The 14,981-nt window shown below is 34.8% G+C and overlaps 1 protein-coding gene across 11 annotated transcripts in view; it reads left to right on the top strand.

The window, feature by feature from the left end:
• The window catches only part of twz (BTB/POZ domain-containing protein twz), a 376,456-nt gene extending 362,844 nt beyond the window's left edge, over positions 1–13,612 (top strand). For all 11 annotated transcript variants that reach the window (XM_065364340.1, XM_065364349.1, XM_065364341.1 and 8 more), the window contains 2 exons: positions 1,548–1,753; positions 12,748–13,612. In XM_065364340.1, coding sequence (XP_065220412.1) covers positions 1,548–1,753; positions 12,748–13,217 — 676 coding nt within the window. In that variant the 3' untranslated portion in view covers positions 13,218–13,612. The remainder of the gene's footprint in view (positions 1–1,547; positions 1,754–12,747) is intronic.
• Positions 13,613–14,981: the final 1,369 nt, after the last annotated feature.

Below are 14,981 nucleotides of genomic sequence, written 5' to 3'. Positions count from 1 at the left end.
GGTTACCTGTTCGTAAACGAAGAATTTGATGATCATATGATGATGACGTTTCGTGTTTTTCCCTTAAAATAGGTAGGTAATTCTAATTACCGAGCATTTTTTTTTTTGAATGTTCAGAAATGTTTAAAAATTGGAATTTGTTCTGAACCGTGTAAAATTTTGATTATTTCGGGGGCTCAAAGGAATTTTTTCAGGTTCGCTTGGATTTGTCAAAATCAACGTACCAACCAATCCAATGCCACTTTAAATTATTCTCTCGTGAGAAAAAAAAATCATCATCGACACTTCCTGGAACAAAAATACATAACACTAAGTATAACGACTGGATTAAACTCATTGTTGAAAATTTTAACATCGCATATCCCTAATCGTGGATCGTTCACGGTCGTCGGTCACGCAGGCGGCAGGCGACACCCTTAAAATGATGCTGGCGGTAAAAATTCCAATTCCACCTTGCCAAGTGTGGCCATATAGCCATAGGTAGAGGTACGCGATAGCGATAATTTTGAGAAACCCTAAGAAAAACAACTTTTATTAATAGCCTAATGGAGCCTGCGGCGATTGTCTGAGACGTCACATACTGCTTAACACCTAATAGCCAATAACGTTCTGGTATTGGCGCCCGGAGCGGGACACGAAATAGTCTTCTAGTACCGCAAACGCGTTCACCGCAAGTCACCTCAAAGTAATAACCTTAATTTATCCTCAATTAATAAAGTTTTGCCTTATTTTGCATAATAAATAGTCTCTAATTTTATAACTCTTAACGAAATGAGTTGCAAAAAGTCAACAACAACGTGTACCTAGCTGGTCCTCTCGAGTTTTGTACTCGTAGGTAGGTACGTATCCTGGTGCATAGTTCACAGCTCAGCTACGCTAACGTAGATAACAAATGGTTTAACGGTTAGTTAAAAGGTCCACATTTGAAACTTTCTTAGTGCAAGATGTCGAGATGCAGAAAAATTTCACGTATGTAGAGTCGACAAATTTAACTTTCTTCGTTTTCGATTTCGTAGAAGCATAGCGCCAATCTATCAAGTAGGTTCAACATTTTGGTATAAATGTTCGAGACTCGTATACCTACATTTAAAACGATAAGCCATAATCTCGAATCTACCTAGATGGAGGGTATTCAACGTGGTATTTTTTTCCTCGCAATTACCTACGTCGTCGCAGATAAATCGTCATTAGGAAGCGTTTAAGCTAAGGCATTGTTCACGTTTTACGCATTATAAACTAATACTGGCCTCCTATCCCCCACTCCAACTCACTGATAATTTGTGGATGGATTTCAAGTCTCATGTGCGTAGAAATTTGCGTTCATATTCCAAAATCATTATCTACAGGAATCTGCTGTTAGATTATCAATTTTATCTCACGAGATTTAAAGTGCATCATAATCTCAGCATGTAGGTGGTATAAGATTATAGCAGATTACCTGCTCCAAAGTATACCCAGGAGATCTGTAGAATGTCTGAAACATCAACCATGTTGAATTGTTGACAATATGCCTATTTAACCAAGTTTTGTCGTTGTTCTATGTGCAGATACCCGGATTCGCGATTAGCCAAGCTTTTCAACGGCAGTATTCCGATAGTTTTAGATTCGCTGAAACAACACTACTTTATCGACAGAGATGGCAGCATGTTCAAGCATATATTGAATTTCATGCGGAATTCCCGACTCCTGATACCGGAAAATTTCGCCGATCTTGATCTCTTGCTGGAGGAAGCGCGTTACTTCGATATTACTCGTAAGTAAATTTTGGAATAATTAACACCCGAAGACCATATTCTTGAGATCTGTTTAAATGTGGTGACTTGAAAGATGTAGGTAAAAATTGAAGAATTGTGATCTTCATTGTTACGATATTATGGGATTGGTTTTGCAAAAAGCTTTATGAAGGAAATTATGATGCGCTTCAAACATTTGCGAGAGATGAGAAATTTCAAGATCGAAACGAAAAACACCTCTTTCAGAGTTTAAGTTCTTGACGAATTTTAAAAAATTCAAATTCGAGTACACTTTTCAAGTAAAAATCGAAATTTTATCAAATTACGGTGAAATTTTGCCATATTTTCGATTCGCGAGTCGATTGGAATTTGGTGTCGAGTCATTCTGGAGCCTGTAACAGATTTTTGGATTTTCCAGTCTTGGAAAGGTACATATTTTTTTTAAAAGGCCCGAATGAATTTCAGCTTTTAATGATCATTTAGATACATTTAGATTCGATTCTTCAAAATGCACCCCTCCCCACTCCTTGTTATTCAAATCCAGATTCCAGGGTTTTTCAAAAAACCTCAACTTTTGTTGAAATTGTTTTTTTTTTATATTTTCGTTAATTTTGACTGTAAAAAGTGTTTTGATTTGGACTTACTGCGCATCTACTAGTACAAATAAAATTGATAGAAAAACGAATTGCAAACAACCCCGTAATTTAACGTAATTACCAGTAATTTTATGTAAATAACCGTAATTTACCGTAATTACCCATAACTTACCATAATTACCCATAATTTACCGTAATTACACGTAATTTAGCAATATTACTCCCTATCCCATTTACCGTGAATTACAAAAATTATCCGAAATTTACCCAAATTATCAGTAGTTTACCAAATTAACCCATAATTTACCGTAATTACCCCACCCCATTCCGCATTTACCATAATTCACAAATACTATCCGTACCTAATTTACCAAAATTACCCGTAATTTACCATAATTACCTGTAATTTACCATAATTACCTGTAATTTGCCATAATTACTCGTAATTGATCATAATTACTCATAATTTACCATTATTACCCGTAATTCACCATAATTACGTGTAATTTACCATAATTTACCAAAATTTCTCCCTTCCTCACTTATTGTAACTTATGTAAAGTATCAGAAATTTTCTCAAATTACTTACCTGTAGTTTACCCAAATTACCCATAATTTACCAAAATTCTCCGTAATTTACCGTAAATATCTGTAATTTACCAATATTACCTCTTTCCCTATATGTAGTAATTTACAAGAATTATCCGGAATTTACCCACATTACCCAAAGTTTACCAAAATTACCTGTAATTTACCCAAATTACCTGTAGTTTACCGTAATTACCAGTAATTTACCAATATTACCACTTTCCCCATTTATAGTAATTTACAAAAATTATCCAGAATTTACCCACATTACCCAAAGTTCACCAAAATTACCTGTAATTTATTATAATTATGTACCTGGAATTTACACAAATTACTCGTAATTAACCAAAATTACTCGTAATTAACCAAAATTACTCCCCTTTACAAATTTACTTTAATTTACAAAAATTATCCTAAATTTACCCAAATCATCTGTGGTTTACCAAAATTTCCTGTGGTTAACCGTAATTACCAGTAATTTACCAATATTACCACTTGCCTATTTGTAGTAATTTACAAAAATTATCCACAATTTACCCACATTACCCAAAGTTCACCAAAATTACCAGTAATTTACCATAATTACCCGTAATATACACAAATTACCCGTAAATAACCAAAATTACCCCCCCCTTTCCCATTTACTTCAAGTTTAATTTAGAAAAATTATCCGGAATTCGCCCACATTACCCAAAGTTTACCAAAATTACCTGTAATTTGCCGTAATTACCAGTAAATTACCATAATTTACCGTAATTACCTGTAATTAACCAAAATTACTCTCCTTCCCCATTTATTTAAATTTACAAAAATTATCCTAAATTTACCCAAATTATCTGTAGTTTACTGTAATTACCCATAATTTACCGTAGTTATCCGTAATTTACTAAAATTACTCCCCTTCACCATTTACTGTAATTTACAAAAATTATCTTAAATTTGCCCAAATTACCAGTAGTTTACCAAAATTACCACTTAATTTACTGTAATTACCTGTAATTTACTGTAATTACGTCTAATTTACCAAAATTGGTCTCCTGCTATATTTATTGTAATTTACCAAAATAATCCAAAATTTACCCAAAAAACCTGTAATTTACCGTAATTACCTATAATTTACTGTAATTACTTGTAATTTACCGTAAATACCTGTAATTTGCCGTAATTACCCAGAATTTATTGTAATTACCCGTAATTTACCGTAATTACCCGTAATTTACCGCCGTAATTACCCATAATTTATTGTAATTACCCGTAATTTACCGTAATTACCCGTAATTTATCGTAATTACCCGTAATTTACCGTAATAACCCGTAATTTACAAAATTACTCTCCTTCTTCATTTACCGTGATTTACAACAATTATCCTGAATTTACCCAAATTACCCGTAGTTTATCGAAAAATTGCGAAATTATTTGGAATTTGTCAAAAATTGCTACTGGTGTCTTACAAATTTACCAAAAATCAGTAAAATCATCAATGTACCAGACAAATTGATTTTAATTTTCCAAAAATTTCCAGTTAATCATTAGAGGTACATGTACATTGATAGTGGTAGGTATGTAGGTAATCCTTCATTCCCTAATGTGAAGAAATCAGTACCAACAAATTTTTAGTAAAACCAGAAAACCCAACTTCAAAGCTGCGCTGATTAGACATGAAAATGACTGAAACGACAGAACAAGAATAATTTTATCCAATTCATCATATTTTTTCTTGAATCTTTATGAATGGGGGAAAATTCAAATGAAGCCTTCTCAATTGAGACCAAACTTGGGCCATGATTTCCTAAATTCTTGAGTTGAGTACCTTCATTTCGATCTATGAGGAACAGTTCGAGGAGTCTCGTTCAATTTTTAACAATTTTGGGGCGAAGGGCAGTGGGTTTGCTGGATTATATTTTGTGAATGAGCATTTTCACCAAAATGGGAGTATGCCAAAAAAGAAATTGAAAATTTGGAAATGTATGGATCTGTCAGAGATATCTATTCCTGCCGTTAATTTAAAACAGCCTTTAGAACATCTTTCAGCAGCTCTTTGAGTAGGTTTGGTTTTCGAAAAACACTGCGAAGAATTTTCTAAAATAAGACCATGGCACAAAACCCTCAGCAGAGACTCTTCCTTTATAAAGATAGGTACATACATTACATAGTAGGTTGACTTGTTGTACATTATGTAGCATATACCTCACCTACGTGCAGTATATCGTCTATAGGGTGGTCATATCGTATACCTTGGCTAGGGTTACAAACATTGAATACACTCTTTTGTTAGGTCCACTACGTACAAAACTATTTGCACCATGGCCTCGGGTTTATTTACATAATAAAACCGATGATGAAACAACGCTGGGCAAGTGGCGACGACGTCGACGTCGACATCGTCGTCGTCGCCGAACACTTGAACCCTTATAGTCTTTGAAAGCTGTACATGTATACCTACATTACACAATAATAGCGGTGTAAAAACTTAAAAAGCTTCGACGTGTGTGGGTTCAAAGAATTATATTATACGAAGCCGTGAAGTCGCGAAGAAAAGGGAGGAAAAAAAGCAGCAACTACACGTCGTCCCCTTTCGTCTGCTTTGTATGGTAGGTACCTATAGTACAGTACAAGAAAATACCAACAACGTACCCCCGTTAGTTTGTCTCATCTTGTGTCAGATGAGAGTTTGCGAGAGAGCACCAATCGAGGTATACGAGTAGGTACGAGTATTTTGGTGTGTTTGTGTGTCTGAGAGAGCGAGTCTGAAAACTCATTTTAATAGTTAAGCATCAAGGTAGAAATGTAAAAGTATATATACACAACCCTCTCTCTGTACATCTCGCTCGTGCTCCAAGAAGAAGAAGCGAATGTGCCGCAGCCCGCAGCCGGCTTCTTCACCACCATTGCCGCCATCTCGCCATCGTTGTGTGTGTGTGTGTGTGTGTGTAACAGAACAGGACGAAACACTAACAAATAACCGGCGGCAATTTCGAGATGATTCAAGGAGTAGATTGCTAGCCCGAGGCATTTCTCGTTTCTTTTCTTTATTCTCTCATTTTTTTCTACCCCGCTCGCCTCGTTCTCGCCAATGGAAGCCCCCAGGCTAGACGCAGGCAGGGATGCGGCGCGAAGAGTCGTATAGAATTTGAAAGGATTAACGCCATCAGGCATGCGGTACCGCGCGTCCTATGGGGCCATTTTATAATCTACAGCCGCCCTCCTTTCGGCTCCAGCTCCGGCTCAACTCTTCGGTCCTCGTACACCTGCTTTTGCTCTGCCTCTCTGATGCCAATGCCACGTTGTCGAGAAAAATGCCGGCGAAAAAAATTTCCTCATTTGTTTTTCATATTTTATTCGAACCTACAAAAATACCTACCTACCTACCTACCTACCTACCTACACTTCTCGCGGTAGGATTTTTTCTTTTTTTTTCTATGTAGGTAAGTTTGAAGTGAAATAGTTCCCTCGTCCGTTACGTGCCCACTTTTCTTCTTTCCCTTCTCATTTTCATGTTTTCCTCCCTTTCCTGGACTTTTTTTTCACGTATATATTTTTCACCTCAACAACAGTGAGAGCGCAAAACCGCGACGACGAAATGGTTTTTTTCTGCTCTCAACGAGGAAAAGATGCGAGAAAGGTTCTTTATTGCGTAAAAAATATTTCAATAAACGATTCTCTCGTCTCTCTCTTCATTTTTTTTTTACATCGCTCGTTTATTTCGCGCGTTAAATTAATAAACGCGCCTCTTTAACACTGTTCATTTTCTCATCGCCGTTTACGAGTAGAAAATTAACTGCGTTATTTTCACGATACGAGAGTGTACCTACGTTTTTCACGTAAAAAGAGAATTCATAGTCAGTTGGCGCGTTTTGGAAGAAAAAATGTCGACGTCAATAACAAACAATTCGATAATATGGCGTCGTGTCTCGTCTGGTCGTCTCATTCTCATCTAAATATACCATATATATATGTATAATATCTGATTAATGTGTAAAAAATTTCAACTTTTTTTGAAGGTATTCGAATCGTACTAGTGTAGGGCTGTATATCTATACACGCATCAGTACCCGCGAGCGAATTATCATCGTTTCTTGCATCTATCCTTGAATACCTACTCGCCGATGAACCGGACGCTTTAAATATGGTACATCGTCGTTCAAAACGCCTACGTTTTTAACAACGTTCGTTTGGTTCACGAAAAAAGAATAATCGTAACAACTTTAGACGACAAATCTCAAATCATTAGCCATCACTGAGAGCTATATAGATTTCTTTTGTGTTTTGTAATCGAATCTTCTTTTTTGGTGTACTCAGTTTCTGGTCAATAAAATGGTGGGGGGAGGGGGGTATAAAATTTGACAAAAGTAAAAAACAGGATTTTAGTTTGGCAAAGTTTGAAACTAAAAGAGGGCTTTTTAGGCTGGCAAGGCTAAAATCATGATTTTTAGACGTTTTGGCAGGGGAAAAAAAACAAAATTTCTGATCAATTTTGACAAAATTTACGACCAATTTGACCATTTCAACAAAAAAATTACTTACTGAGAATTTTGACTAAAAAATATTACAACTTTTCGTCAACTCGCCAAAAATTAACTTCATTTGACAATTTTGACATAAAAAGGGTATTTTGTATTTTTAGATAGGTACTTAATTTTGGCAAAAGCAGTGGTTTTTTTGAGCAATTTATGCAAAAACAGGTAAGTTGAACAATTTTGCCAAAAATGGACACTTTTAGACATTTTTGACACAAATTGACACTTTTTGACTAGGAAAAATCTGCCAGGATAAAAAACAGAACCTTATGAGCAAGTTCTACAAAAACAGGACTTTTGGAACAAAAAGAGTAGATACCTTCTGAACAATTTTGGCAAAAATTACCCAATTTGAAAATTTTACTAAAAATGGCACTTTTAGACATTTTTGACAAAAATTGACACCTTTTCACTTGAAAAAATCTGTCAAAAAAAACCAGAACCTTATAAGCAAGTTTGACAAAAATAGGACTTTTGGAACAAAAAGAGGACCTTTTGAACAATTTTGCCCAAAATTGGCCCATTTGAAAATTTTACCAAAAACGGCAACTTTCAGACATTTTTGACACAAATTGACACTTTTTGACTGGAAAAAATCTGCCAGGAAAAAAACAGAATCTTATAAGCAAGTTCCACAAAAACAGGACTTTATCTTTAGGACCAAAAAGATGACCTTCTGAACAATTTTGCCAAAAATTGGCCCATTCAAAAATTTTACCAAAGATGGACTTTTTTTTAGACATTTTTGACAATAATTGATACTTTTTGACTTGGAAAAATCTGTCAGAAAAAACAGAACCTTATAAGAAAGTTTGACAAAAACAGGAGTTTTAGAACAAAAAGAGGACCTTCTGAACAATTTCGCCAAATAATTGGCTCATTTGAAAATTTTACCAAAAATGGACACTTTTAGACAATTTTGACAAAAATTGACACTTTTAGACTAGGAAAAATCTGTCAGCAAAAATACAGAACCTTATAAGCAATGTTCCACAAAAACAGGACCTTTTGGGACAAAAAGAAGACCTTCTAAACAATTTTGCCAAATTTGGCCCATTTGAACATTTTATTGAAAATGGACACTTTTATAGACAATTTTGACAAAAATTGACACTTTTAGACTTTTTTGACAAAAATTGACACTTTTTGACTTGAAAAATCTGTCAGAAAAAAGAAACAGAGCCTTATTAGCAAGTTCGACAAAAACAGGACTTTTGGAATAAAAAGAGGACGTTTTGAACAATTTTGCCCAAAATTGGGCCATTTGAAAATTTTACCAAAAAATGACACTTTCAGACAATTTTGACAAAAATTGACACTTTTAGACTAGGAAAAATCTGTCAGAAAAAATACAGAGCCTTATCAGCAATGTTCCACAAAAACAGGACCTTTGGGAACAATAAAAAGAGGACCGACCTTCTAAACAATTTTGCCAAATTTGGCCCATTTGAACATTTTACCAAAAATGGATACTTTTAGACATTTTTGACGAAAATTGACACTTTTTGACATTTTTCACAAAAATTGACACTTCTAGACATTTTTGACGAAAATTGACACTTTTTGACTTGAAAAATCTGTCAGAAAAAAGAAACAGAACCTTTTATGCAAGTTTGACAAAAACAGGAGTTTTGGAACAATAACAGAACCTTTTGAACAATTTTGCCAAAAATTGGCCCATTTGAAAATTTTACCAAAAATGGACACTTATACATTTTTGACACAAACTGACACCTTTTTGACTAGGAATAATCTGCCAGGAAAAAACAGAACCTTGTAGGCAAGTTGGACAAAAACAGGACTTTTGGAATATAAAGAGGACCTACTCAGCTGATAAGGCGGGAAACAATTCTTTTTGGTGGTTTGTGGTGGAGAAGGGTTATAAAAAATTATAGAATCACAACATTCTAGAATTAGCGTCCCCCCTCCCCTCCTCGAAAAAGTGAAAAAAGGCCTGTTTAGAAGTATTTTGCCGCGAGATTGAAAATTTTCAAATAATTTATAGGTCCCTGCAGACATCAGTTTGACACCTTTTTAAATGTTTCTCGAGGAAGGAGTTATTTTCTTGAAAATGTGTTTACTTAGAATTTGTTTTCTATTGTTTTTTATTTTTTCCCAATTTCTCTCCTCCTGGAGAGGCCAGAGATTTCCACACGTTGTGCCTAAACACTTCTGCACAAAAGCTGCTGGTCCACGGTCTTCTACATGTGACTATATGGTACGTCGGCGAATTGATATGTTCCTCCTCGCCCCCACTTTCCCCTTCGTCTTGAACAACACCTACCTACCTACCTAAATGCGCAATGATTTGATAAGAAATGGAAAAAATTCTCATGCTGAGGTGCGAATGCGATACGGTGTCATGCAGATCAAGAGGCTTGCCCGTGTCCGATACCCGACCGCCGCTGCTGGCATACATTACTCAATTTGTAGTACGAAGAGCGTTAATTGATAATTGAATTACACGCGATCACGACACGCTCATAATGTTCACGAAGCCATCGCCAACGGCAGCGCCATCACCATCGCCATCGCGAATAGTACACGAAAAAAAATGCTGCGAAATTATCGAAAAACCTATGAGAACGAAATTGGTAAAATATGTGTAGACAAAATAGAAAATACATACAGACATTTGGGCATATTGCGCGCACGGTGATTACGGCCACGACGAAGACTAGTCATTCGGGAAATACGTTATTGAAAATTGGCTCCGGGCGAGCGTACCGTTCGCAAGGTTAATAAATCGAAACCTGTTTAGCACACTCGTATGTTGAGTATACTTTGGGTACCATCGCATTCGGTCCATCTCGTTGGTGTAAACCAAACAATCAAATCGAGAGACTCGAAGCTGATTTTTTTCACGCGAATGGATAGATTCAAAATTGAAATCAGATTTCTTTGGTAAATAGGAATAAAAAACAGTGAAAATTGTCAAAAAAAACAAAACCTATACCGAAAAATTTGGAAAAAGTTTGCGAAAATTGAGAAAAAAAAATTGTTAAAACGAATTGAAATGTCGTGTCATCGCACGCAATTAAACATGCATAAAAAGAAATTTAACGTCCGGCAATGCAAATAACCAAATTCCTACCTTTTGAGTCAACTTACATTGAAACAGACTTTCAAGTACAAAGTCACAAAGTCTTTTTATAAACTTACTACAAATTGAAATTAGGTACTTGTCAATCTGCCATTTTGAGAAATTACTGATAAATTTGGTAATGTTGGTAACAAACTTCGAAATTCGGTCATTTTGATGCATTATTTAAAGTTTTTAGTATCTAATTTTGGTAAATTACCCGTAATTTTGGTAAATTACCCGTAATTTTGGTAAATTACCTTACCTGTAATTCTGGTAAATTACTTGTAATTTTGGTAAATTACCCGTAATTTTGGTAAATTACCCGTAATTTTGGTAAATTACCCGTAATTTTGGTAAATTACCCGTAATTTTGGTAAATTACCCGTAATTTTGGTAAATTACCCGTAATTCTGGTAAATTACCTGTAATTCTGGTAAATTACCTGTAATTTTAGTAAATTACCCGTATTTATTTTTAGTAAATTACTCGTAGTTTTTGGTGAATTACCCGTAATTTTGGTGAATTACCCGTGATTTTTGTAGATTACCCGTATTTTTGGGTGAATTATTCCTAACTTTTAGTGAGGTAACTGGTGATTTTTCATGTTAACTTCTTGTAATTTTGATAAACTTCATAAAATTTTGGTGAATTACTTGTAATTTTGGTAAATTACCTGTGATTTTGATAAATCATAAAATTTTGGTAAATTACCTGTAATTTTAGTAAATTAACGGTAATTTTGGTAAATTAACGGTAATTTTGGTAAATTAACGGTAATTTTGGTAAATTAACGGTAATTTTGGTAAATTAATGGTAATTTTGGTAAATTAACGGTAATTTTGGTAAATTACTCGTAATGTTGGTAAACTACCCGTAATTTTGGTAAATGACCCGTAATTTAGGTAAATGACCCGTGATTTTGGTAAATTACCTTACCTGTGATTCTGGTAAATTAGCTGTAATTTTGGTAAATTACCCGTAATTTTAGTAAATTATTCGTAATTTTGGAAAATTACCTGTAATCTAATAATTTAGGTGACTTACCCATGATTTTGATGATGTTGGTAACAATGCTGTAAATTTCGTAATTTTGGTAAATGATTCAATGTTTTGGTAATTTTGGTAAACTTCTTGTAATTTTGGTAAATTTCCCGCTATTTTGATAAATTACCTGTAATTTTTGTAAATTACACATATTTTTGGAAATTTACCTGTAATCTTGATGATGTAAGACTTACCCATAATTTTTGTAGTTGATAACAATTCTGTAAAGTTAAATTATTGAAAGTTTTGGTAAATTTTTCATAACTTTGGTAAATTATCCGTAATTTTGGTAAATTATCCGTAATTTTGGTAAATTATCCGTAATTTTGGTAAATTATCCGTAATTTTGGTAAATTACCCGTAATTTTTGGTAAGTAACCCATAATTTTTGGTAAATTACACGTAATTTTTGGTAAATTACCCGTAATTTTTGGTAAATTACCCGTAATTTTTGGTAAATAACCCGTAATTTTTGGTAAATTACTGGCGATTTGTGATGTATATTTTGCCTGTAATTTTTGGTAAATTACTTTTTGGTAATTTTTTGTGAATTATCTGTAATTTTGGTAATGTTGGTAACAATGCTGTAAATGTGGTAATTTTGGTAATTTATTCAAAGTTATGGTAATTTTGATAATTTTGGTAAATATCCTGTAATTTTGGTAAATTTAAATTTCTTATAATTTTGGTAAATTATCCGTAATTTCGGTAAATTTCTCGTCACAATTTGAAATTCGCTTTGAAAGTCCACCGTTCCTTTTCACACAATTGATCTCGAAAGCTATAATTTTGAATATAAGTTCGGAATGTGGTTTAGATGCACATTTTTCAGCAGGTTGTTGTCACTTGAATCTCTCCACATTATAAGTTTTGACTTCTTTGCTCAAAAAACTTCAAGTACTTCAAGTACCTACCTGAATATGATGGGGCAAATTTTTTGAGTTTCTTCTTTTATCCCCTAGAAATATTTTGAGCGAAAGTTTCCCATTCTGAACCCTTGAGAGAGTAACTTGCAATATTTTCTGTCAAATTGACTGCGAAGTTCAGAAGTAATTAATTACCTACATAATGCAGATCGATTCTATATGGTCTTCTGATCAATTTTACGTATAAATTTAGGTACTTGATTACGAGATTCCTACCAACAATCGACTAATTTCGAGATATCTTCTTTGCCTTACAGCCATGTGCCGACAACTGGAACAAATGAAAAAAGAACGCCAACGCTGCGCACCCCTCGGTAAATCCATCTACCATAGAGGTAGTAACGGAGGCGGAGGTGGTATCGACAACCGTTTACAAAATTGTTCCTCACTGAACGAACAAGATAACTACGAATGCGTCGCCATGCACGTATGTCCAGATCTCGGCGAACGCATAATGCTCTCCGGTGACCGCTGCTTGGTCGAAGAAGTCTTCCCGGAAACCAATCAGGCCCTGATGGACGCTCGCAGCAGCGTCGCCTGGAATCAACACGATGCAGCTCACGTCATAAGATTCCCATTAAATGGCTACTGTAAGCTGAATTCCGTTCAGGCCATCACCAGGCTACTAAATGCCGGATTTCGGATAGCTGCCAGCAGCGGAGGAGGCGTCGAAGGCCAGCAGTTTTCCGAGTATTTATTCGTCCGCAAGGCGTTATCGGTGACTTGATGATGACGTCGTTGTGCGCTAGCAGCTATCGTGTGTCTCTTGTCATCATCGCGCGAGCGTTTCGCAAAACCAAAATTATTATATTACTCGTAGTAATTTACTATTACTAATTAGTTTGAAGAAGAATGGTTGGTGTTTTTTCTCATCGCCCAATTTTACTCGTATTTTATACGATTTGTCGTGTCGATGAAATTCTGAATCTCATCGTCGTTGTCCATCTTTTCTCTTTTTTCTTCTTCTTCGCGATTTTTTTTTTTTAGTCATTTCGTGTGTTGTTCTTCGTTTTAATGTTATATTATATTTTTATTGTGTATAAAAAATGATGTATGCTTTTTAAGCGTTATTGTTTCTGTCGTTTATCTGTTTTCTATTTTTTTTTTTTTTTTTCATTTTTACACCTATTTGTAAGCATTGTTATTTCGCATATGTTACTACGTACTCTTGTTATGTTTAAAAGCACCTTCTCTCTCTGTAGTTTGTACGCCACCACTTGCATAGTTTTGAATAAGTTTTCTAGCGCGATGTTTTGTATCTATGATCATGAAATCGATAGATATACCTTTCCCATGCCACAGCAAAAGCGTCGTTATTGTTTCAAGAACTACGTAGAATTGAACCGATGCTCAAAAACATGCTTCTGTTGAAAAAACGTCGATATTTTCAACTCAGTGATTGAAATTCTGATGCATGTAAGTTTTAGCTTCCTTAGTGTGTTGTGAAAAACCTCGTGATTTTTTTAAATTTTACGTTCGTATAAATTTCACCCTGTTTTCCCCCTCTGCTATTTTGTGTCTAGCTAGTGATTTAAAAATTGGAAAAATTGGGAAAATCATTTATCTGAATGACTGGACCCCTCTAAATGCACCAAAATATCCCCAATTTTGCTGTAAATCACCGAATCACTATTTTTTTTAGCTATAGACAAATCCAATCAATCGCTAGAATCTTGCAAAAAAAGAACACGAATTTAGTTCGCTTGCATTTAGCTTATCGAGATTCTTTTTATAGTATTTTAATGCATCTCCTATCTATAGCTATATGTATACCTTTCTGTGGCACCTACACAAAGAGTTTAGTGTCTAGTTGTGTATTTTTAAAAAAAAAATTAATACCTATGCTTAACTATAGGTGCAATAAATGTAGCAGAACTGCAATATGCACCAATGAAAAAGGTATACCTTCGTATACGTAAATTAACTACCTAATATGTCTTTGGCTGCTTAATCACATTAAAATTACAATTTTGTGGTATTTTTTTTTTTTTTTTTTTTTGTAAATATGGTGTACATATAAATATTATTGATCTAAGTGTTTTAATTTTTGAATTTTTAAAATTTAGTTGTTTAATTTATTTTTTTGTTTTCTTTGTATATTTCTACGTAAAATATATAATTTCTTTTTGTAAATGGTCTGTTCGGAATGATTTATTCAGATTCGTCGTCATTTCCTTATAAGCGGTAGGCCTGTTGGCCTGTCTGATGTGGTGTGGAACCTGTTGAGGATGAGCCTGAAGTGTCAGTGAGTTTCCTCCTTGGTCTCCCTCTGCTTCTTTTCCCCGTTGGTGTATATTGGAGGACTTGTTTTGGTGATCTTGTTTCCTCCATCCTTTGGACATGATTTCTCCAGTCTTTCCTATACTTTTTTATCTTCTTCATGACTGGCTTCACTCCGAGATCTGCTGTTATTTTCTCAAATGGGACTCTGTCTCTGAGAGTCACCCCTGCCATTCTCCTCCTGAACTTCATCTCCGCTGCCGTTATTCTT

This window comes from Planococcus citri, chromosome 4 (assembly GCF_950023065.1).
Source record: "Planococcus citri chromosome 4, ihPlaCitr1.1, whole genome shotgun sequence".
Classification (NCBI taxonomy): domain Eukaryota; kingdom Metazoa; phylum Arthropoda; class Insecta; order Hemiptera; family Pseudococcidae; genus Planococcus; species Planococcus citri.
This window is presented reverse-complemented; position numbering and strand designations above follow the sequence as displayed.